Source organism: Salvia hispanica, chromosome 5 (genome assembly GCF_023119035.1).
Source record: "Salvia hispanica cultivar TCC Black 2014 chromosome 5, UniMelb_Shisp_WGS_1.0, whole genome shotgun sequence".
Taxonomy (NCBI): Eukaryota; Viridiplantae; Streptophyta; class Magnoliopsida; order Lamiales; family Lamiaceae; genus Salvia; species Salvia hispanica.
The window spans coordinates 3532672-3558224 of NC_062969.1; the positions used below are offsets into that span (position 1 = coordinate 3532672).

At 33.3% G+C, this 25553-nt stretch overlaps 1 protein-coding gene and 2 pseudogenes across 1 annotated transcript; all 3 read right to left on the bottom strand.

Moving 5' to 3' along the window:
* Nucleotides 1-238: 238 nt before the first annotated feature.
* On the bottom strand, nucleotides 239-2749 carry LOC125188559 (protein NRT1/ PTR FAMILY 4.5-like). The gene is made up of 5 exons (XM_048085496.1): nucleotides 2428-2749; nucleotides 2031-2348; nucleotides 1469-1912; nucleotides 1253-1383; nucleotides 239-1168 (listed from the first exon to the last, which is right to left on the bottom strand). Exons 1-5 carry the CDS (start codon nucleotides 2428-2430, stop codon nucleotides 280-282), a joined length of 1785 nt encoding a protein of 594 aa, XP_047941453.1. The 5' UTR covers nucleotides 2431-2749; the 3' UTR covers nucleotides 239-279.
* Nucleotides 2750-3063: 314 nt separating this feature from the next.
* Nucleotides 3064-6572, bottom strand: LOC125188562 (annotated as a pseudogene).
* Nucleotides 6573-20499: 13927 nt separating this feature from the next.
* On the bottom strand, nucleotides 20500-24158 carry LOC125188560 (annotated as a pseudogene).
* Nucleotides 24159-25553: the final 1395 nt, after the last annotated feature.

The following is a 25553-nucleotide window of genomic DNA, read 5'->3' on the forward strand; positions in this document are numbered from 1 at the left end:
AGAAACCAAATAATTATTCCATCCCAAAAAGTTAGAGGCGTTGAATCATTATGTGCTAAAAACCGAATGAATGTCCAAACCATTCATTAGAGTGGATTCAAATCACTTTTAAGTATAACAAATTTTCCCTATAAATTACTATACCACACTTTAAAAGAGCAATTAACATTCTTGTTTAAGTTTACAAACTCTAGAAATCAGAAAGCAAGTGGAAATAGCAACCAAATGTATAAGAAACAACACACACATTAATTGACAAACACTGAAACACTTGTCTTCTTAATTACTGCGCGACTGATCATGTATACTCTGCAGCTCACGCAGTCTGCTGCTGCCATCTTCATGGCTCCCCTGCCTATACTTATACCTCTTCGAAACGAACAGATAGACGCAGAAATTCAGCAAACTCAATGCCGACAGCAGCCAGTAAAACAGATTCAAATGGTTCCTATTTATATTATTCCCCGCCAGCCACCCCCGGCTGCTCGTCACGTCCCTCGTTGCCCGGTTCACCGTCTTCACCAGTATCGTACTCAGGAAGTACCCCAGCGACATCGACGTCCACAGGAAGCAGCTCGATATCGACTTAAGGTCCCTCGGCACCTGATGGTAGAAAAACTCCAGCAGCCCGACGTACGTGAACATGTCCGCTATCCCGAATATGAAGTACTGGAACCCCAGCCAGAACACGCTGATCGGGAGCGAATCCACGAAGGGGTTCGCGTCCACCATCCCCTGCTCCCTCGCCACGCGCTTCCGCTTCGCCTCAACTACCGCGGCCACGGCCATGGAGAGGGAGGAGAGGATGAGGCCCACCCCCACGCGCTGCAGGTAGGTTATGCCCGTGGGGATGCCTGTGAGTCTGCGAAGGAAGGGGACGATGATGCGGTCGTAGAAGGGGATGAGGACGACGAGGAACATGACCGGGATGATGGGGAGGGAGGCGGGCGGGATTTGGAAGTGCTTGCCCATGCTTTTGTCCATGGTGACGCCTTGCTCTACTGAGAATGTTTGGAGCTGAGCCAGGCAGAGTGTCATGATGATTGTGCAGAGGAATAGTGGGAGTATGTTTAGTACGATCTTCGCGTTCTCCACTTGTGTCACGGTGCAGAGCTTCCATGGGGTTGGATTCTCTGGAGATGTGTCAATGGCTGCTTTGTCTAAAAACCTAGCAACAAAGTAACAATGATGTAAATAAATCATGAAATTTATATAGCGGTTACAGTTCTCTCTTTACATCAGTGCAGCGTACCTAAAAGCATCGGTGTGAGGTAGGAGTTCTGCGCCTTCGTCTGCGGCTTCCTTGTCCAGTCTAACTTCGTAGAGCTCGTCGTGGTCCTCGGGAAGTTGAAGGTTTCTGTTTCGGATAGCTGCAACATAGACCTACATGCCGAAATAATATTGGTGGTAAATGACACAGGTTTTAATGTAAAACTGGTAAAGTATGAAACAGTATTCAATATTTTACCTGTGCAATCTTAGTGAGAGCGCTGCTCCCGTTGACCACGTGGATTCGGTACTGTGGTAAACCAACAGCGAAGACGATGATGGCGAGGAACATGGCGATGGTGCTGACAGCGAAACCCCAGTCCCATCCTTTGTGGTCTTCGATCCAAACAAAGAATGTCAAACTGATTGCACCTCCTACGCACATAGAAAGCAGGATCCAGTTGAAGAAGCTGGACTTCTCCTCCGCCTCCTTCTCGTCCTCGTCATCAAACTGATCCGCACCATGAGCCGGCAGGGCAGCTTTCAATCCTCCCGACCCAATCCCCACCATGTACAGCGCAACGAAGAGTAGGACCGCGTTGGCTCCACTCACTTGAACGCACGTCGAGGAGGGGTCGAGCATCACACAAGTCGGCGGCTTCAGGCTTTCGTAGTGAGCTTGCAGTGATAACAGCCCCAGTCCCTAATATACAAAGTCTGCTTTAATATGCATAACTAAGAAAAAAATGAAACTTCGTAATTTAATATTCCGTTTTCAAATTTTTTGGGACTGACTAGAAGTTGACGTGCAAGAAATATACCAAAAACTCGATTGATGTTGCGAGAAGAACTGCCTTGAACCGGCCGATGTAGGTGTCGGCCAAGGTAGCAACGGCGATGGTGACGATGTAGCTAGTGCCCATGTAGTTGGTGAGCTGGTTGGCGGAGGTAGCTACGTCGAAATGCATGGTGCCGGTGAAGTAGGTGACGAGGTTAACAGCCAAAGCGAACGTAGCCATGCTCTCGAAAGTGAGTGAGCCTAAAATGAGCAAGGAGGTGCGGCTTCCACCATGCTTATCTTTCTGCGCCGGCCTTCCTTTCCAGTCCACCTTCCCTTCGATGAGCTCCACCGTCTCCTCCTGCATATACGTGCATAAAAACGTAAGAAATTACTACATTTTTATCAAATGTAAAGAAAGTTGAAGTCTGTCTAAATACCATTGTTGCAGGAAGATGAAGAATACGAAGAATGGATGAAGCTAGAGGCAACGGGAGCTATAAATAAGCACGGTTAGTAGGGATGATGAGTGGGGCATTGTCTGGAATGAATCAGACAAGTGAAGCGGATGCTTTTGTCTCAATAGCAAAGGCCGGCTTAAGCATATAGGAAGTTTCAATTGAAATATTCAAACTCAGACATAAACAAATGCAAGAATGATAGAAACAGCATCTCTCACATTCCTTTCCAGCTCTGTGGGATGAGAGTTGGATTCTATTCTTGGCATATGACAGTTTGGCTTATTCAACCACCAGAAAGCTTCTTGTCAACATCCAAATTCTCTTTCAATAAAACTAGTAATGCATCAGTGTGAATAAAATATCTGTTTTGAGAGATTCAACATCAACAAACGTCGTCAGTCGCTTTCTTGGACGCTGTTGATGCACCGTTTTCTTGGACAGTCTTGTTAACTCTTCCGCCGAACTTTATGCATTTACGACACCAGAAAGTAGAGAAAACTACAAACAGACACAATGTATTGATAGTGTTTTGTAAAGTGCAGAAATATAGGATGGTGAAAGGAGCCAAAACAGAAAATAAATTATCTTTTTATTGCGCAGTAACTCAAGTACTCATAAAAAAAATGCTCAAGCACAACAAATAAACAAGTATCAATTGATATACAGAAGAATAGACAAAATAGGGGCAGTCCGTGCCAAAAAATTGCAGAAATCTTGTTAAGTTCCTAGGAAAAACATCTATCAGTAGTTCAAAAGGGAGCACTTCACACGTAAAACAATTCTTCCTCTGTCGACTCCAAGCTTGGCTCCTGTAAGAAGCCAGTGACCTGGCATATCATGTGGCCCTTTGACGTTTCTGTCATGTCCACAATTTTCGCTAGTTTACCAGCTTGGCTGGAGCCGTCCCCTTTGGAGAAGAGCAGTTTCAGGTGCAAGACACTTTTGGACCAAAATCCTACACGCCGAGCTGTGCTCCGGTGACGATGTGAACGTCCGAGAGATCACCAATGCACGTGTCTGTGTACTCTATCGGTGCAGTAATAATGTGGGAGAAATTTTTCCACTTGATTAGTTCGAACCATCGGCTATCCTGCTCTTCGGGCCCTTGCCACTTGAGTGCACCTATGGGGGTGTGTGTGTCCCATTGGGGCTGAAGAATCTTCAGAAGCGAAACCAGATGCTGCAAGTTAATGGCAAGATGATTTTGTTTGCCTCCTTCAAGGCTGAGCTTGAGTCCGGTGATGGGCTTGCGCCCATCCTGAAATACCATGAACACTTCAGAATTGATAGCGAGTATTTAGTATTTACATGTGAAGCAGCCAGAAGAAGAAATGAACTATGGTTATATTTGTTTTTAAATGGTTTCTTGGCTCTACTAAAACGATCACTAAGCAAAATTAGATATATCCCATTTGCTTTAAAAATTAAAGATTGTGGTTACAATCCACAAATCGGCTATGGCTACTGTCTAAGCTTCTCATACTAGTAGAGAGGAAACATCATGATGATGTGACTCATACAGTACATGGGATTTATTTACATTTCTAATGGAGATCAAACACAAATGTGAACCCATGCAAGCAAGTTCACAAAATCACACATCGAATTTGGATAATTTCAATTCCCCCTAAAAGCATTTGTCATCTCTTACAGTTCAGTAGAATATATTGGAGCGTGCAGCTACTTTCCCCATAAGCCAAAACATGCTAAGCACACCCCAAAATCTAACACATCCTGCGTACTGAAATATGAGGTATGATGTGGAGTGCATATAATTGCGTCTTTATCATAGTCAATGTTGGTTGTTGAGGAAGATAATGAAGATGTGTATCACGACAACACATTAATATTATTACATATTAGTAAAAGCAAGGATTCGTGACTGATTTTTAGACTAATAATGCGGAAAAAAAAAACACATAGTTAAAACACAATTAGAGTGATATACCTGATGTGGGCGAATATACAGCTTAGGACCCATTACAACTGAACTGAAGATACTGACAAACAGGCTTTTCTTTGCAAATTGTTCTGCTCAGGAGCCCACACCCGAGAAATTTGGAAATCCAAGAAATACTGAAGATCCTTGATAGGTGGCTTATCTGCAGGTAGTGGATACAACACAAACACATAATTTAGGATCAAGGAAAACAGTGACAAATCGTTTATCAAATGACAAGTTCCTTTAAAGTAGGACAAACATGTTTTGAGTCAATATCAAAATCATCATGATATACGCATGATTGAAAGAACTCCAGCAGTGTTTACAGGCTGCATGAAAATAACCATCATCCAGGCATCTCTACACAGTAGAACAAAATGAGTCTATCCATGTATACAATTGTCATTAAGTAGTCAATGGTTTAGGTTTCAACCAATACTACGATTTTGCTTCAACCATGTACATTATAGTGACTTTTGTATACGAATATTGGAGCTTTTTTCTTGTTCTCTGAAATCTCTAATGAATGGGGGCAAGCAATATTCATAACCTTTCCAGTTTTTAGATAGCAAATTTCACAGTGACAAAAAGTGGTTCTTCAGCCTAATTCATATTTCTATGGAATGCTGAGGATTTAGAAGAATATAATAGTGGACTAATGGCATAATAACAAAAGTTTGAATCCTTACACTCCAAGTATAACTCAATAGAACAAGCCAAATGTCTTATCCCAGACACTCCTTCTAGCAAAGAGACGATAGGCATAAAATTATAAATGCCATGTTGATCACATAAGGGCTCCTTCTGCAGTCCTTGCCCACTTAGAGTAGCTCTGTTCAAGGTCATCTCCCCCTCTTCTTGTGAAAATAACCATTACATCCTTCAGGTATAATAATATTACAATTCACTTATCAATAAAAATTTTGACACTTCAGTCTGAGAATCATTTATGATGGTATAAACTAAAGCAAGTGCTGCTTCACTAACCTTGTCCTTGTATTTTAGAGTGCCAGCATTTGTACTGAGAACCTCTGATCTCCAATATCTGACAAGGATAAGGGTGATAATTGGTGCTGTCTAACATAGACAACATCCCTTCCACCAATTGTTACTGAGGTCACGATGTGGGTTCCGTAATTATCTATAAAAACTGTGAGACAAAGAATTGTATCAGGAACTCAGAAATCCAGTAGTCATCCTTTCACACACTCAAGTTACAGCATGACCTTTTAAAAAGTTTCTTCTACTAGTTTCAAAAGAGACAAGCTGCAGAAATATCTTTGGTACTTGAAGGAGATTCTAAGCAGATAAGTTTACATTCTAAAACTAACAACCAATTTCTATCCATTTAAAGGTTTTCAAAGTTGAAATATTACTGCTTTTCCATACTCTATAAAGTCGGTAAAAAATCATACTATTACAGCATTTTGATAATGGAAACAGCATATAGATGTTACACACACATATGATACTGAAGACGAGCAATATCAGTCAGTAAAAGTTGCTTGCAGATGCTTCACCTTGCCAAGGGGATCCCAAGAATATGGAACGGCATGCTTTATTTCATTACGCAAACTTAACTCGTCTTTCACTAGTTTGATAATTGATACTGAATAACGGGATGGGATGGGATGGTACATCCAACCTTTGCAAGTAACTTTGTAGTTGCTGCATCAAGTTGCCAAGAACCGCTGAAATTAAACATGGAATTGAAGCATCCAAGTGTATCTGACCAGGTAAACCAGAATGTTCATTGAAGTAAAATTGAAGTTCAAACATGTCAATGCTACAGAATCTGGGCTTACATGAAAAGTTTATGTAGAATTGTAGACATATATACTTATCGATCATCTTAATGCAGATTCAAGTATCAGTGTTGCCCCAGGTAGACAAATCAAAATATCAAATACCAAAGGCACATAATTAGAACATAGCGGTAGATACAAATCAACCAACGAAGCTATGCAGCAATGATTAGCTATAAAAATCCATTCTTTAAGAAAATCAAGAAACAACTCCCCGATTCAACAGCCATATATAATTACATCACTATATCAATTCATAAACCCACCAAAATATAAAACATCCAAACAAGAAGAAAGAGCACAAATCCAAGAAAACCCACAAAGCAAAATCGAGTTCAAAGAAGAGCAATTGGAAAAAATATAAAAGCTGAAGGTCAGTACAGTAGTATTTCTGTGTATTTTCTTTTTAAATTATAATTTTAATTTTAATTCTAATTTCTCGGAATTGGGGGAAGGGGAAATAATTTTTGGTGTATATGCAAAAGTAAGTCCATTAGGTAGTGGATATGTTGATTGTATTGGAGCAGATTCAATTGGGGAAAAGGCTGATGTAGAAAAATGGGCTCTGCTTGATAAAATGAAGCCCAGGTCCATTCGAATCCAATAATAGTTACACTCATTATTAAACTTTCGGTGCTTTCATCAATTTACTGGAGATTACGGTTCAGAAATTTGGTTTGATAATGTTGTCCAAGTAAATTACCAAGCAACGTCAGTATCAAAATTTTAATTAATTGTAAAATCAGATTAAATCAATAGTTATGTGAATCTTTTTCATTAGATCCATGAACTGAATTTGCTCAATACTTTTTCGCATATATATGGCCAATCAATAATTAATGAAAAAAATATACTACTATGATCTAACCCACAAAAAATCAGTTTAAAGAAAGTAGAAGGAAGAAAAGGAAGCAGAGAGAGTATATGGAATAGAAAGCCTAATAGCCTTGGGACTTATTGAGATAAAACATACAAATATAATGAAAGCTAATATACAGTGATCCATAAAGATTTAATTAAGCCAATGAATATTTACAGATTTGAAATTTTCCCTTTCGGTGAGACAAAATATGAAATGCTATGGATCGTCAGCACAAGTTGATTACTTTTAATTAATGGGATTTGTTCTCTAGGAAAAGTGGAAAACTAATATCTTGAATTATGAAAAAGTGCAAAGTTTCCAGTCAAGAAATGGATAGTATGATATCTTACATCTTGAATTGAACTATACAGCTGGAGTACTTTTTGAATTATAGTCAAACTCTCATGTGAATTAAAATTTGTTTATAATTTTAGTTCGTACTTCGTATTCCTAACTTCCATGATTTGTTTATAACCTTTTAATTTTAAGAAAAAACCAATTTATACCGCATTTGTTGGTATATTTTAAGGGAAACAAAAACAACTCGAGATGTAAAAATAAATAAAAACTGATTAATTAAACTATGATTGACTTAAGACTTAAGCGAGTTAATTTATATTTTTATCAGTAAATTACGACAAGCGAAGCATAAACCAACTTTTAGTAAGACTTGAACGAGTAGTTAAGTTATATTTCCATCATCAAAGACGATAAGCGAGGCATAAACCAAATTTTTAGTAAAGTTATGTGATTTTTTAGTGAAAACAGTTGATATTTTCTCGAGAAAATTAAAAATTGGGGAAACAATACATAATTGATCCTTATTCTTTTATCCTATTTGATTTCGTCAGTTAAAAACTGAATTGATTATCCTACAATTAGTTACATATCAAAAATTTTGGCAGTATACGTTTAACCATTGTTTCATCGTAATTAGTAATAGTAGTAGAACTTTTTGTTTTAACATGGGTGCACTTTAAACAATAGATTTGCAAAGAAAATTGAGCAGTAAGTACAACTTTTTGGAGAGAGGCCAACGCCCTCTGTGACCCTTTACTAAAATAATTAGGGAATTAATTAGAGACTAAAAAATCAAAATTAAAAGTCTAATTTGGTCAAATTGGAATTAAACCCGTTGATCGTTAGTTTTTAACGGAACTATTAACGGAGGACCAATTGTGATTCGATTTGAAATGTGCAGGACCAAAATTGTAAAATGGTAAAATGGTCATATGTTCAGGACCAATTTTGACTTTTACTCTAATATTTATTGATGAATGATCTTGAACCTTGATTTCATGATTCAATATCCATCACTTAATTATAATTTGCAATTTAAAAATTAATTAGCAATATAACATATGTATGATATAATCAAATACAAATTCTAAATATCTTACAAATTATATAATTCTCCCTTTGGATTCCAGCATTTAGGAAAGTCAGATGCAGTTTTTGATTAAAACGTGCACCCCACTTTAGTAATAATATAGATTATAGAATGAGTATATTTTTTTTTAGCTCTGTATATTCCCAAAATAGCTTTAATTCCAACACGTCATGATCTACCTCTTTTTCTCACCAAACTTATCATAAAATTCTAGAAAGATAGGAAAGTTGAGTAAAGTCGGTTAATGTACGTATAGACAAAATAGATTTATGAAAGTCCTAAACTTTGACTATCTTCATCATATTATTTGTGAAATTTATTTAAAATATGCATGAAATTTCTTAGACGACGATCATATATTAAAGTGATGGAGTGACTGTATTTTATGAATTAAATAAAGTTTTGCATCAAGTCAAAATATAAATAAAATGACTCTCTCCGTTCCCTGTACCTGTAGCTTATTTTATTTAACTGAATCATTTTTTTTAGTAAAACATATTTTACTTTCTATTATTTTATCTAACTCGTGAAGTTATCATGAGAATGCCAGGATTAGCTTTTTTTTATGATTAAATCTTAAATTCCATGCCCAAATCAATCAAAAATCGGGCCTTTTAGCAATTTTATCAACAATATTTCTGTGGAAAGTATAGGCAACTTGAAAGTTAGTAATTATAATTATCATCATATGTGTCAGATCTCGCCGGCGGATGTGTGCACTTTACAGCGTTTCAAATGTGAAGAGAAGACTTTATGGATAACGTGTTGGTTCGTAGACATTTGTGGAAAAGTACTACTATAGACTGTTGGATTTTTTTTCAATTTAAAATAAAATTGTGTTTATGGATGATGCTTATGTAAGATTTTATATTCCATCCGTTAGCTTTACATTTGTGGAAATTTTAAATTGTTTTATTTACATACTGTTTTTGTTGATTATTTTGTTCTATTTTAAATAAAAGTGTGTTTATGGACGAAGATACTCCCTCCGTCCCGGAGTATTAGACTCACTTCTTTTGGGCACATGATTTAAGGAATTGATATTTAAATAGTTAAAGTGGAGAGAGTAAAGTATGAGCGAGGGAAAAAGTAGGGGAGAGAAGAGAGAAAAAAGTAGGTGGAGAATAAAATAAGATAGAAGTTTTTTGCTAAAAAAAGAAATGAGTCTAATATGTTGGGACATCCCAAAAGGAAAGTTGGTCTAATACCTTGGGACGTAGGGAGTATCACACTTCGCTAATAATACTAGTATTAGGCCATCTACAAAAGGGCGGACGATGTGACGGACGATGCATCATCCATCGCATCGTCCGCCACTGTGGCATCGCGGACGATGGAGAATGCATCGTCCGCCACTGTGGCGTCGCGAACAATGGCTTCTCCATCGTCTGCGCCCGATCCATCGTCCGCGGACGAAGCGCGTTCGACACTCCATCGTCCGTCGCATCGTACGCCACTGTGGGAGTCGCAGACGATGCGACGCGTTTTTTGGGTTTTTTTTAAAAAAAATTATTTAATTTTCACACACTATATATACATCTCATTTTCCACTTCATTTTCACTCCTTTCACACACCATTTTCAACATTTCAAACAAAATGAATCTCGAACTGCGTATTGGGGGCCATCGCCGAAAAATATAACGCCGCCAAGCCGCCGACCACCTTCAAGCACCATAGGGAGCAGCTCCGCAAGCACTGGGAACAAATAAAGAAGCAGGTCAACTTGTTCTAAAGGGAGTACGAGAAGTGCGAGAGGGAGCAGGGAAGCGGCCGTCGGATGTGCGTGACAAAGCGATCAGGTCGTACACGTCATTGTACAGCGATTTCAAGCACTACCAGTCCTGGACGATCTTGAAGGAGAAGTAGAAGTTCGTTGGAGGTGTGCTGCCACAATCGACGGTGGCGAAGAAGAGGGCGAAGCACACATTCGCCGGTGATTATACGAGCAGCGACAGCGGCGTAGCTCCAATGGACCTCAACCATCCGGTGTTCGAGGATGAGAGTTCCGGCACACCGATGTCCATCCGGCATCCCCCTGACATCAAGGCTGCCAAGGGCAAGGGCAAGGCTACCTCATCCGCCGCGGTGCTGCCTGACCAGGCCCCGAGCCCGACCCCGAGCGCGACCACGGCCCCGACTTCGGCTGCCGCACATGCCTACGGACTTGGTGGACTCCTCCGACTATAGGACGTTGTTGGACACACACAACGCCCTCATACATGTGACCAACCCGGCTCAAATCGGGTCCCTCCAGCGGATGATCGATGGCCTCAGCCACAGATTGGGATTACTAGAGTAGCCTCTTTTTATATGTAGTGCACTTTTTTTTTTTTTTTTTTTTTTTTTTATCTTGTAACTTTTTAAAAAAAATTAAGTAAATGTACTATTATCGTTTTAATTGTGTTGCTTTTTTATATTTATTTAGCTTGATATATTTGCAAACATAAATTAAATATAAAATAGAATAAAATCTTAGGGCGTGGTTTAGGGGGGGTTATAGTCCGCCCCATTGCATGTGGAAGGGGCGGAGGATAAAATGCTGATATGGCGGTGCATAGGATGGGGCTTAGGGCGTCGCATCCTCCACTCCATTGTAGATGCCCTTAAATTTTAGGGGTTGATGTTTTTTATTAAATGAAAAGAGAAAATGCAGTTTTATATTTTAATAATTAGAGAGAATTTTTTAAAAAAATATGTAGTACTTCTTCCAATTCAAGGAAGATGACTATTTGGGGACTGATCCTCTGCCGTTATTTAAAACACAACACAACCTGTTGCGCATTAAATGTAAAGAATAATGAGCGAAACGCATCGAGTAATGATAAACAACCAAATTTTGTACAACCAAAACAAGATTATATTAGCTATTTTGATGTGTTAAATATAAATTAAAATAATAAATATAGTTAGTTAACAAATTAAAAACAATTTATTAGTCTTTGGCCTAATTTTTAATTTTTTATTTTTATATTTGAATTATTTCTCTATTATTTTTCAAATTTGAATTAAAGTATGCATTAATTACATTTTATGGTTCAAATTTTTAAAAAAATTTATACACAAATACCATAATATTATGCACGTTCCCTATACTATATGTATGTCTATACTTTTTAATTAAATGCATAAATAAATTACTTTTTTTCTTAAATAAACCAATTTTTGATTGTACAAAAATTTGGTTGGATAGACTTATATACTTCTAACTTGTTTCTTCATTTTCCTACAATTAATAATTCACATCATTCCATCCACATGGCCCCACCACACCGAGGATTATCTCTTTAGTCAATATATGTAAATAATTTTGAATAAAAACTGTTTTCAATTTTTTTTATCACTTACTATTAATCGGATTTGTTTTATTCAAAAGTGTAAATAGTGATGAAATCTCATATAACATATAGTACTAGTTTTGTCTTTTTTTTTATTACTAGAATTTCATCATTTACACTTTAGGATAAAATATCATGTAAAAATCATTAACAGTTAATGTTTGTTAATTAGACATATTCCATGTTATAAAACTAAGTAGAGTATTATACTAATATATAAAATATATTACCATAAAAGAAATATTATTCAACATAAAAATCACTACTTAATAGTTTCATAATATATTTTAAATACTATAATATTTCTGGAAATATCAATAAAACAAATCAATTTAGTAGTTAGTGATAAAAAAAATGAAAAAGCTTTTATTAAAAAATATTTACGTATATTGACAAAAGAGATAATGGCTCGTGTGGTGGGGCCATGTGGATCGAATGATGTGAATTAGTATATGTCTAAAGAAAATTATATAAAAAGATTGAAAATGAAGAAACGAGTAAGAAGTTACGTATTTGCGTTTCGTTCATTATTATTTGCGTTTCATGCACAATATGTTGTTATGTGTTTTAAGGAACAGGAGATGATCTGTTTCCTGATCATTTTCTTGGGTGTAACAGAATTTTATATAATTTTATTTTGTGTTAAATGAAGATAGATGGAATTAAGTAGAGATAAAAGTGTTTCTAGTGTTAGTAATGAGTCACCTTGGTTGAAACAATTAAAAAAGAAAGTGAGTCATTTTCAATAAGACGAAAGGAGTAATATAATATCTTTTGTGGGAAAACTAAACTAAAACGGAAAATAAGACATCTACCTTCGGACGTCGTTTACTGGATCATAGACTAATGCATTTATTTAGGAGCTACTAAATCTAAAACCAGTCATTAAGAATTTGGGATATTGACTTTTAAACCTCAAACTTTGATCAAATTGCGTTATTTTCATCAATTTTAAAATTAGTCTATCTTAATGCGGATCAATAGTCATATCTGAGTAGCTTATGTGACTTTTTTATTCTATTTTGCACAATATCTACGTGGATTTTTGTAATACTTGTCACAAACTTTAAAAATAGTCTAACAAAATCGTGAATATTTCACTATTATTATGACCTATAATAAGTTTTCACCGCAAATCATCTTTGACCCAATAACAATATAGTCTAAAAAAGTCATGAATACTTTCACTATTGTTAATGTCCTTCCATAATAAACCCAAAATAACAATTGTGTCATGCGTCCTTCTATAGTCACTTTCGATTGTCTAATTGGCAAAAGTTGTTGAAAATAATAAAGAATGGAGTCAAATCAAGCAAGCCGTTTTTCATATGTTACAATTTTCAACTGACATAAAAGGCTTCGATTAATTTATATATAAGACCTACATGCGAATATCTCTCAGATTAAGTGTAATTGAACAATTCGACCGGCCGTGTCTTCTGTTTAACAAAGTATGTGAAGTGATTTATTTTACAATTTTCTTTTATAAACAAATCCAACCTAGTAGCACTTAGAAAAAATACTGTACGAAACCCAACAACCTAGAAAGGAAGATCAGACCTAAAAATCAAAAATCAAAAATAAAAAAACAAGAGTGATCGGCTGCTTAGAGATTGCAAAGAAAAGTGAGTTCTTAAACCAACAAATAGCATAGCACACGCAAAATGTATCAAGTCAAAGTGAGTTACTTTATTTAGAATTTTATGCCATGTATTAAAGAATAAAGACAACTTTTAGAAACATGATTTTACAATCTTAAAAGGAGGCCCACGATGAGACGGTCTCATAAGTCACTTTCTTTTAGTCGTAATTCAAATGATAAACTGTGCTCAGCTTTCACAGTTCACACACCTCTCTAATGTCTATACACAAAAATTCAATTTTGAGGTTACTAATCAGTAATCACACTTTTTTATGTCTTCATGCAATTTAATAGCATGCCTATGAAAATAATAGTACTACTTTTATTTCCAAAATATATATAGATAGTTTAATATATATCTCTTGTATTCAGGCGGATAATTTGTAAAAGTGTTAATTAACCGAGAATAGAAAACCAAAAAATCAAATGGGTAAAGCAGAATTCATGAGAATGTCAAAAGTAGCATTGATTGACAACATATGCCCAAATCTATACAAAAGTTGGAAACTTATAATTTTCCTAATTTGTGCCATTGATCTGTACACTGTAGTGATTTTGGATTGAACTTACTTTTTATTTATAACAAAATTGATGCCGTTGTTTTGTACTATCATAATTCTGTTTTAACTTTTAAACTATGTTACTTATCATGTATTTTAAAATATCAATAAAAATTAATAAAATATTGACAAAAACTGGGACGATAACATATTACCACTGTTTTTTTTATAGAATAATCAGTTTAGAACATTCTAGACTAAATTTTACTTTAGTCAAAATTAAATATATGGGTTAAGGATTTGTTTATTTGTGGGCTTGTGCTTCGTAGGGTCCGCCGCTTTGAATATGTTGCTTTAGTATTAATTAATTATATAGTGAATTTTTTAAATAAATGACAAAGAATTATAGTGAGAAATAGTAGTAATATTTAGTACTATTATTGTATTGTGATAATATATATAATTAATACTAGTAGTATATTTTTATAGCTACTATACCAGTATTTGGTTTAAAATGGTTATTTTAGTTTAGTCTTTAAAGTAACATGTTTAGTTAATTAATTTTCAACAATATACGACGTGCATGACAGTGGGCCCAGATTGTCAGATGGAACTTGATAATTTGACTATTATTAAGGTGTCAAAAAGAATGCTAGTCCTATTTAATTAAGCTTGCAATCTTCTATTCTTCTATAAATGGAGAATCACGAGGCTTCATTTTATTAACAAATCTTGATTAACATCTTAAAATGTCGGATGCCGGAAAGAAGTTAGGATGGGGATTGGGGAGAAAGAGTGATGCGCAGGAAGAAGAAACTGCAAATCCTAACGCTGAGTGTGGGAAGCCTAAGGCACAAGCAATTGCAGCCCATTCTTTTCCTCAGAAAGAGAGTGAGCCGGATTCGTGTGAGGAGAGAGATTCATGGAGAAAGAAATATTTATGTTTTATTCCTTTATTTGAAGTTATAGATAAATCAAGTTTTGATTTTTATAAAAGTGCTAAACTATAAATATTAATAATATTTTAAATATATTATAATCAAATTAATATATAAAATACATGGGTCTTATTCTAATGCTTATAGCACCCTAATCCAAAATCAAGACTAAATCTCCATCCTTGAATTTTAAAATGATTGGATGAGATTAAAGCTCACAAATTTGACATTAATATCCTTTTAATTTAATTAATAATTATTTAAATTTAAAATATATTACACTTGGCATTATATTAACCACAAGATCTTCTAATCTAATGGTTGAAAATTGGTCTCAATTTGAGATTGGTAATTAGTTATCAATTGATTACATCCCTAAAATACATAGCATCAAATGTACATTAAATTAGAGTGATGCTCAAAGATGATATTCAAATAAGATTTACTCGTCTATCAAAAAATAAGTTAATTGAGCGAATTCTCTTATTCCCCAAGTAAAGGATGTTGTATAAAAAGCATCGATATAAACCCGATTATATGACCAATCATATAGAGCATTTAGAAATTTATCCAAATGTTTTCTTTTTGGCCCTAACTTCACAAATGAATTTATTAAATCAAAATTTTTAAAAAAAGAATAAATGGGTTTATATAAAAAGGATGAGATAAATATTCCGAAATAAGCTATATTGACCGACAAAGATGCATTTTGAAAAGACTCATACCAATGAAGTTTGCATTATGGCATCCTAAATGTACTATTTTTGAGGTTGCATTATTTAAGTATATTTTGTTTGATTCTCTATCATTAATTATTTAATAAGTATGTTGATTTTTGAGAGTTAGATATTTCGTATATGCCAGAGGCGAGATTCATGGAAAAAGATCAAAGTCCAAAAAAATTGAAAATGACAACAAAAATCTCAAAAAGTGGCATAGACCACAAATTTGCATATGCAAATGCAATTATTACAGACCACAAAATGAATACGCAAATGCAAATGCAAATGTAGTTACTTAGAGACCACAAAATGAATACGCAAATGCAAATGCAAATGCAAATGTAGTTACTTAGAGACCATAAATTAAATATGCATACGCAAATGCAAATGCAAATGCAAATGCAGTTACTTAGAGACCATAAATTAAATGGAAAATATTTTAGAGACATAATTTCTCCAAGCTATAATGTCATAATGGGGATATAATAGTAATTTTCACCATATATTTAGTTTTTGATTATTTTTATATTTTGTATATATACCTTGTTGCCCCTAAACCATTAATAAGGAGTATTAAATGAGGTCATGAATTAGAATATACCTTAATCATGGCAAATATATATTGACAGCATATTTACGCAAAGTTGGGTGAATCTTATGATAATTAAATCTTTCAGAAATTTATAAGAAAAAGTATATTGAATACCTAAAAATTTTCTAATGTGTAAGAATGAATAGTACGAAAAAGTTTAATAAGTTCACTATTATACAATATAAAATTTATGGAGTACTACTTTTTCTTTTGGTCAAGTTTATTTTGGTTAATATCAATATTATTTTTATTTATAAAAATGTATTCTCAATTTTTTTTTCCTCTCCTACTTTATCTATTAATACTTAGATGTCAAACCTCATAAAAAATAATTTTTTTTAACTAATTTGTTTAATACTAAAGCTATAAAGTTAATAATTTATTTTTCTTTCTAAAATATCAAAGTTCTTAGGTCAATTTAGGTATAGCATGGAAGAAGTTAAATTTTTATATATGCAATAATACTAATTGAGTTTACGGTTTGATTTTGTTTTAATTTAAATTATTTTCCTTTCAATATATTAATTTCTATAAATTCTTAAATTTTGGAATGGTATGGTCACTTTAATAAAAATAATTTCATATTCTTAACTCATATATTAATTATTTAAGACTATATATCTAATACTTTCTCTTTTTATTTTAGAATATTATAGCTTTTAACTCAATCCGTATATCATGCAATAAATTAAAATTTGATGCTTCTAATTAACAGTTTCTAATATTTTAATTCTTCACTTTCTAATATTAATTATTTAAATTCTTGATCTTTGAAACATTACATCGAATCTTATAAAAAGTACTCCACTAATTATATATTTTAAACTCACCTATTTTATACATTAAAACAATAAAATTAATATGTTCTCTTTTTCTTTCTAAGATATTAGAGTTCCTATCTTAGTTCATTATAACATGCAACATATTAAAATATTAGTATTATATTGTAAATAAAAACTGTTAATTTACTGTTTTGATTTTTAGGATTTCATAGTTTTTAATTTAATTCTTCACTTTCCAAAATTCTAATTTCTTTAAGTTCTTATTTTAGTACGTTACATTAAACTTCGTTCCCAAAAATAATCACTTGCTCATGACTCATGTATTTTATATCTTAAAGCTATATTGCAACTATTTTATTTGTTTCTTGTAAAATATTATAATTCTTAGCTCAATTCACTATAACATGCTATAAATTAAAATTTGATATATGATGAGTAGTTTATGAATACTGATGGGCTATACTGTTGATTTATGAATTTTAGACAAAAATTTAATTTATTTATAATTAATTCTTGGAATGTTATGGTCGAACCATGTTTAAAGTATTTACATGTTCTTCACCCATCTATTTAACATTTTAAAGCTATATAATTAATATTTTTTTAACTATTTGTAAAATATTAGAGTTCCTAGCTCAATTCATTATGTTATCTAACAAATTAAAATTTGATACTATATGATAATAGTAAATATGTTTAAGGTTTAATTTTAAGAATTTTATAATTTTAATTTGATTTTTTTACTTGAAAATTTTTTGATTTCTTTCATTTCTTAATTTTTGGAACATTATGTTGAACATCGATTACAAAATAATAACATGGTTTTTGACTCATCTGTTTAATAATACTCTATTTAAAAAGATTTTATAATTATTCACTGTATTATTAATGCAAATTGAGTTTACAGTTTTAATTTTAAGAAGTTTTTAATTTTAATTTTAATTCTTACTTTCTAAAGTTTTAATTCTTATGATTGTGAAGTTTAATGGAAACAATTTGAAATAATATTTAAAAGATTGTGTTTTAGGAGAAAGTTGAAAAAAGAAACTAACTTTAAAATTAAAATTAGTTGATGTTTGTTTATTGAAAATTAAGATATGAATTTGGTATTCTTGACTCAAAACTAAAAATTAACATTACAATTTTCAAAACAAAACTTTTAAATAAAAGAAGACGTTTTGCACTTTTGCTTTCATAAGCTAAAAAAACACTTTTATCTATACTTAGATTAAATATATAAACATGATGCTAGTTATTACTATTTACTAACTTTTGCTTTAATATTAGATCTTATAATTGGATTAATTTTTTTAAATCTATCTTAGTAATTTATAAATACAAATCTTGTTCAATATTCAAAGAAGTGATCATGTATAAATGGGTAGTATTCAATGATACAAATCTATCTTAATAGCACTCCTAGGGTAAATTAGTCAAAGTAAGAATTATACTTATGACATAAAGACATAGGGGTATTATGGCATAAAGACATTACGTCTCTAAATCACTACTCAAATTAAATATGCATATGCAAATGCAAATAGTTGTGACTATAGCTTAAAATTATATATACAAAAAATCTTAGTAAAAAGTAAGTAGTCTAGTACTATTTCAGATTAACTAGTTTACATAAAATAGACCAAAGTATAAATTTAACAATTGAAGTGATTGTCTGTCATAAATGAATATAGAGTAGCTGGTTGTACAAACAATATACTCCAGAAAATAAATAACATCTCTCGCCAGAAAATGTAAAAAACGTTTTCGACCCAACACGCATTTAATTAATCATATAGTAATATAATTTCAAAATATTATAAAATATCTTTTTTAAAACAATAAAAGAGATTAAATGTTTTATACAAACACGAATTAGACGGCAAGTTACTCCACGAATTAGCAACACGACTTTTTGAAAACATAATTAAACAATGAAAAAAAAAAGGATTTCACAAAGCCACATCTGTCTAATGTGTTTAGAGTGAACTATAAAAATGATTTTTGAACTATGGGTTTATTTCGTCCATAGTCCCTAGACTTTAAAAATATCGCAAGACATCCCTGGACTAAGGGTTTATCTCGAATATGGTCATTTTTCACTGTTTTCGGTCGAAAATACCCTTTTGGGGGGTTTGGGCAATTTGGTCTTTTTACACTTAACATTTTAAATCTGATATTATTTCAGTTATGTACTAAATCTGATATTATTTCAAAATTATCATTCTTTTTCCCTTTTGTTATCCTTCACTTTGTTTCGTTATTTCAATATTAGATTTACTTTTATAAAATTAAATTTTAAATTTTGATTTTTAAATATCAATAAAATTTTTTAATTAAAACTATTAACTCTTAGACACTATAAATATTGATTAAAATTATTAGTTTTTGTTATTTAATATAATATTCAACTGAATTGAAGAAGTATAAAAAAATAATATTAATCATGATGGAAAAATAAGAGCTATTCTATTTAGTCTTCGTTCGGTTGTTATAATTGCTTGTGATTGAATATTATGAAGTTGACTAAAAATTTGATCCTACTAAAATTTTATATACGAGTATTTTTGTTGAAATTTTCAAGTAAATTTTGATTGTTTTCAAATTAATAAACGAAAATTATATTAGTCTTATATTAGATGCATATTTATTTCAGTATAAATCGTGTTATATGATCTATTTATGATTAAAGCTATTAAATATTGATTAAAACTAAGACGTTGCCATACCTTATTGATTAGTTATTAGACACTATCAAATATTGATTATGACTAATAATTTTTTTTATTTAATAATTTTTATAACTAAAAAAATTTAATGATATTTAAAAATTAAAATTTAAAATTTAATTTTGTAAAATTAAATCTAATATTAAAATAATGAAACAAAGTGAAGGATGACAAAAGGGAAGAAGAATGATAATTTGAAATAATATCAGATTTAGTACATAACTGAAATAATATCAGATTTAAAATGTTAAAAGTGTAAAAAGACCAAATTGCCCAAACCCTCCAAAACCCCCAAAAAGGGTATTTACCGAAAACTGTGAAAAATAACCATTTTCGAGATAAACCCTTAGTCCAGTGATGTCTGGCATATTTTTAAAGTCCAGGGACTATGAGCGAGATAAACCCATAGCCTAGAGACTTTTTGTAGTTCACTCATGTCTTTATATACAAAAATTCAATATTGAGATTACTAATCACACTTACGAACAAATTCATTTAATTTAAAGTAGCATTGGTCTAGGCACCAGTTAAAAGTCCGAGCCTGCCTACCAATATTAAGTAGTATTATATATAAGGGAAATTCAATTTAATAATTAATTACACAAATAAATATGAACTAAAACAATCTAAAATGATCTTCGTATTATGAATTAAATCAATCAAACACTGCCTTAATGATCTCTAACATTGTTGTGACATGAAAATCTTTATTCACATGAATTAATAACCATCAATCAAGACAAAAATGGATAGGCATTGACGATAACAAGATACAAAACCATACTAAAACTTAGATTTATTGAATGGCAATGGATCAAGTCTTTAAGAATATGGAGTATGTGTAATAATTTGTACAAACAGTATAAATAAATAACCTCTCTCGCTAAAAAAGTAAAAAATAATTTCAAACTCATAAGTATAACCTAGTTGTTTATATACAGCATGAAAATAGAAACCATTCATCAACAAGCTAAGGTATACTATCTTTACTGATTTCATTAAAACCAGAAGTGGATGAAGAGTATGCTACACCCTGTTCGTATTGTCGATGAAACCAGCGACTCCCCCCACGTAGCACTGCTCAAGCTCCGCCTCTCCTGGTGAAAGTCTTTCATGGCTTTGAACCTCACGTCGTTAGTATATGTGCTCCCCTCGGGCGTGACAACCGGAATGTCCATTTTGTGCTCGAGCATCAGAACCACCTCTGACATCGTTGGCCTCACTGACGGAGTTGCATTCGTGCACAGGAGAGCTATTTTCACCACCATCTCTATCTCCTCTCTGTTGGCACCGGCATCCAATCTTGGATAAATGAGTTCATCAATGCGCTTGCTCTAGTTCAAGTGGCTCACCTACAACGCCAAAGAATGTAGCAGTTTGAGAAGAATTGTCGTTCTTATTTAGGGGTGTTTATCAATCAACGTAAACATCCTATTAGCTGACGAAAACAATCGCTTGAAAAATAAATGGTTCGTACCCAATCTAGAAGGTAGACGAAATTGTGACTAGGCATGTAGTTGTTGTTGCTTTTTCCGCTGACTATTACCAGAAGCACGACTCCAAAGCTGTAGACATCTGCTTTGTCGGTTAGATAACCTCACAGTGCATATTCAGGCGCCATATATCCTCTGCAAAAGAAGGACGAGCACGCTTATTAGCGTTGTGGGAACTAGGAAGCCAGGGAGAGAGTGTCACCAACATAATGAGATGAAACTTACATTGTTCCAGCAACTTTTGTGCTAACGTGCGTCTTCTCGTCTTCATTAAGACGAGCCAATCCAAAATAAGATATTTTAGGATTTAGAGCACTGTCCAGCAGCACATTAGTGGCTTTGATGTCTCGATGGACAATTTTCATCCTTGATTCTCGTTTGATAACGAAAAAGACGAACCATTAGGCTTCTGCGCACCTGATAGATTTGAGGGGCTATGATCCCAGACTGGTCGCCTTAATTGTGCATCCGAGGACTTTGGAGAAGAGCAGTTTCAGATGTAAGACGCTTTTGGCACCAAAATCCCACACGCCGAGCTGGGCTCCAATGACAATGTGAACGCCAAGAGATCACCAATGCACGTATCTGTGTACTCTATCGGTGCAGTGCTGACATGGGAGAAGTTTTTCCACTTGATTGGTTTGAACCATCGGCTATCCTGCTCTTCGGGCCCTTGCCACTTGGGTGCACCTATATGGGGATGTATGTGTCCCAGTGGGGCTGAAGAATCTTCGGAGGCGTAACCAGAGGCTGCAAGTTAATGGCAAGACGATTTTGTTTGCCTCCTTCAAGGCTGAGCTTGAGTACGGTGACGGGCTTGCATCCAACTGTAACCTGAAATACCAATCCACAAATCGGCTATGGCTACTGTCTAAGCTTCTCTTACTAGAAATTTATTTACATTTCTAATGGAGATCAAACACAAATGTGAACCCATGCAAGCAAATTCACAAAATCACACATCGAATTTGGTAATGTCAATTGACCCTAAAAGCATTTGTCATCTCTTACAGTTCAGTAGAATATATTGGAACATGCAGCAACTTTCCCCAAATGCTAAAACATGCTAAGCACACCCCAAAATCTATTAAAAACACACCCTGTGTACTGAAATATGAGGTATGGTGTGGGGTGCATATAATTGCTTCTTTATTATATTCCCGACTACTGGTAGAGACAAACTCAACTATAATGGCATAGTGCACTTCAAAAATATTGGTTGTTGAGGAAGATAATGAAGATGTGTATCATAATAACACACATATTGGCAACAGCAAGGATTCGTGACTGATTTTTAGACTAATAATGGGAAAAAACACAATTAGAGTGATATACCTGATCGGGGCTAATATACGGCTTAGGAACCATTAAACTGAACTGAAGATATTGACAAACAGGCTCCTTTCTTTGCAAATTGTTCTGCTCAGGAGCCCACACCCGAGGAATTTGGAAATCCAAGAAATACTGAAGATCCTCAATAGGTGGCTTATCTGCAGGTAGTCGATACAACACATAATTTAGGATCAAGGAAAACAGTGACAAATTCTTTATCAAATGACAAGATTTCTTAAAAGTAGGACAAACATGTTTTGAGTCAATATTAAAATCATCATGATATACACGTGAATGAAATAACTCCAACAGTGTTTGCAGGCTGCATGAAAATAGCCATCATCCAGGCATCTCTAGTCTCTACACAGTAGAACAAAATGAGTCTATCCAGGTATACAATTTTCTTTAAGTAGTCAATGGTTTAATTCAACCATTACGATTTTGCTTTAACCATGTACTACATTATAGTGACTTTTGTATACGAATATTGGATCTTTTTTCTTGTTCTCTGAAATCCCTAATGAATGGGGCCGAGCAATATTCATAACCTTTCCAGTTTCCAGATAGAAAACGTAACAAAAAAGTGGTTCTTCAGCCTAAATCATATTTCTATGGAATACAGAGGATTTAGAAGAATATAATAGTGGACTAATGGCATATTAACAAAAGTTTGAATCCTTACACATCCAAGTATAACTCAATAGCAAGAGCCAAATGTTTTATCCTAGACACTCCACCAATTGTTATTGAGGTCACAATGCGGGTTCCGTAATTTTCTATGAAACTGTGAGACAAAGAATTGTATCAGGAACTCAGAAATCCAGTAGTCAACCTTTCACACACTCAAGTTACAGCATGACCTTTTGAAAAGTATCTTCTAAGTAGATAATTAACAACCAATTTCTATCCATTTAAAGGTTTTCAAAGTTTAAATATTACTGCTTTTCCATACTTTATAAAGTCTGTACAAAACATTTTTATAATGGAAACAGCATATAGATGTTATACACACATATGATACTGAAGACAAGCAATATCAGTCAGTAAAAGTTGCTTGCAGAATGTTTCACCTTGCCAAGGATGCAGGATCCCAAGACTAGGGAACGGCACGCTTTATTTCAGTACGCAAACTTAACTAGTTTTCACTTGTTTGATACTGAATAATGGGATGGGATGGTACATCCAACCATTGCAAGTGACTTCGCAGTTGCTGCATCAAGTTTCCAAGAGCCGCTAAAATTAAACATGGAATTGAAGCATCCAAGTGGTATCTGACCAGAATGTTCATCGATGCACCCTGACATCTGCAAAATTTGAAGTTCAAACATGTCAATGCTGCAGAATCTGGGGTTACATGAAAATTTTATGTAGACGTATATACTTATCAATCATCTTAATACCAAAGGCGCATAATTAAAAATCAACCAATGAAGCTATGCAGCAATGAGTAGTTATAAAAATACCAAAGGCACATAATTAGAACATAGTAGATACAAATTAACCAATGAAGCTATGCACCAATGATCAGTTATAAAAATCCGTTCTTTAAGAAAATCAAGAAACAACTCCCCGTTTCAACAGCCATATAGAATTACATCACTACATCCAAACAAGAAAACCCACAAAGCAAAATCGAGTTCAAAGAAGAGCAATTGGAAAAAATATAAAAGCTGAAGGTCAGTACAGTAGTATTTCTGTGTATTTTCTTTTTAAATTATAATTTTAATTTTAATTCTAATTTCTCGGAATTGGGGGAAGGGGAAATAATTTTTGGTGTATATGCAAAAGTAAGTCCATTAGGTAGTGGATATGTTGATTGTATTGGAGCAGATTCAATTGGGGAAAAGGCTGATGTAGAAAAATGGGCTCTGCTTGATAAAATGAAGCCCAGGTCCATTCGAATCCAATAATAGTTACACTCATTATTAAACTTTCGGTGCTTTCATCAATTTACTGGAGATTACGGTTCAGAAATTTGGTTTGATAATGTTGTCCAAGTAAATTACCAAGCAACGTCAGTATCAAAATTTTAATTAATTGTAAAATCAGATTAAATCAATAGTTATGTGAATCTTTTTCATTAGATCCATGAACTGAATTTGCTCAATACTTTTTCGCATATATATGGCCAATCAATAATTAATGAAAAAAATATACTACTATGATCTAACCCACAAAAAATCAGTTTAAAGAAAGTAGAAGGAAGAAAAGGAAGCAGAGAGAGTATATGGAATAGAAAGCCTAATAGCCTTGGGACTTATTGAGATAAAACATACAAATATAATGAAAGCTAATATACAGTGATCCATAAAGATTTAATTAAGCCAATGAATATTTACAGATTTGAAATTTTCCCTTTCGGTGAGACAAAATATGAAATGCTATGGATCGTCAGCACAAGTTGATTACTTTTAATTAATGGGATTTGTTCTCTAGGAAAAGTGGAAAACTAATATCTTGAATTATGAAAAAGTGCAAAGTTTCCAGTCAAGAAATGGATAGTATGATATCTTACATCTTGAATTGAACTATACAGCTGGAGTACTTTTTGAATTATAGTCAAACTCTCATGTGAATTAAAATTTGTTTATAATTTTAGTTCGTACTTCGTATTCCTAACTTCCATGATTTGTTTATAACCTTTTAATTTTAAGAAAAAACCAATTTATACCGCATTTGTTGGTATATTTTAAGGGAAACATAAACTACTCCAGATGAAAAAAAACTGATTAATTAAACTACGATTGAGTCAAGACTTAAGCAAGTTAATTTATATTTTTATCGGTTAATTACGACAAGCGAAACATAAACCAAACTTTTAGTAAGACTTGAACGAATAGGGGGTGTGATCCGTTGCTAACTTTCTTAAATTGTTAACTCCACTAACTCATCAATACAATGTATTAAAAATGTCAACAAAACTTAGTTGATATTTTAATATACTATGTTGACATTTATATATAAAATGTTAACACGGTGTATAAAATTGTTAACATAAATTTGTGTTGACATTTTAATGTGCTCATGTTGATATTTTTTATAC

Bases quoted from the DNA above. Each gene is read 5' to 3' on its own strand.
- LOC125188559 (XM_048085496.1), bottom strand. The intron at 1,913-2,030 runs GTATATTTCTTG...TTTGTATATTAG, and splicing joins CAACATCAATCGAGTTTTTG to GGACTGGGGCTGTTATCACT. The intron at 1,384-1,468 runs GTAAAATATTGA...TTCGGCATGTAG, and splicing joins CTCTCACTAAGATTGCACAG to GTCTATGTTGCAGCTATCCG.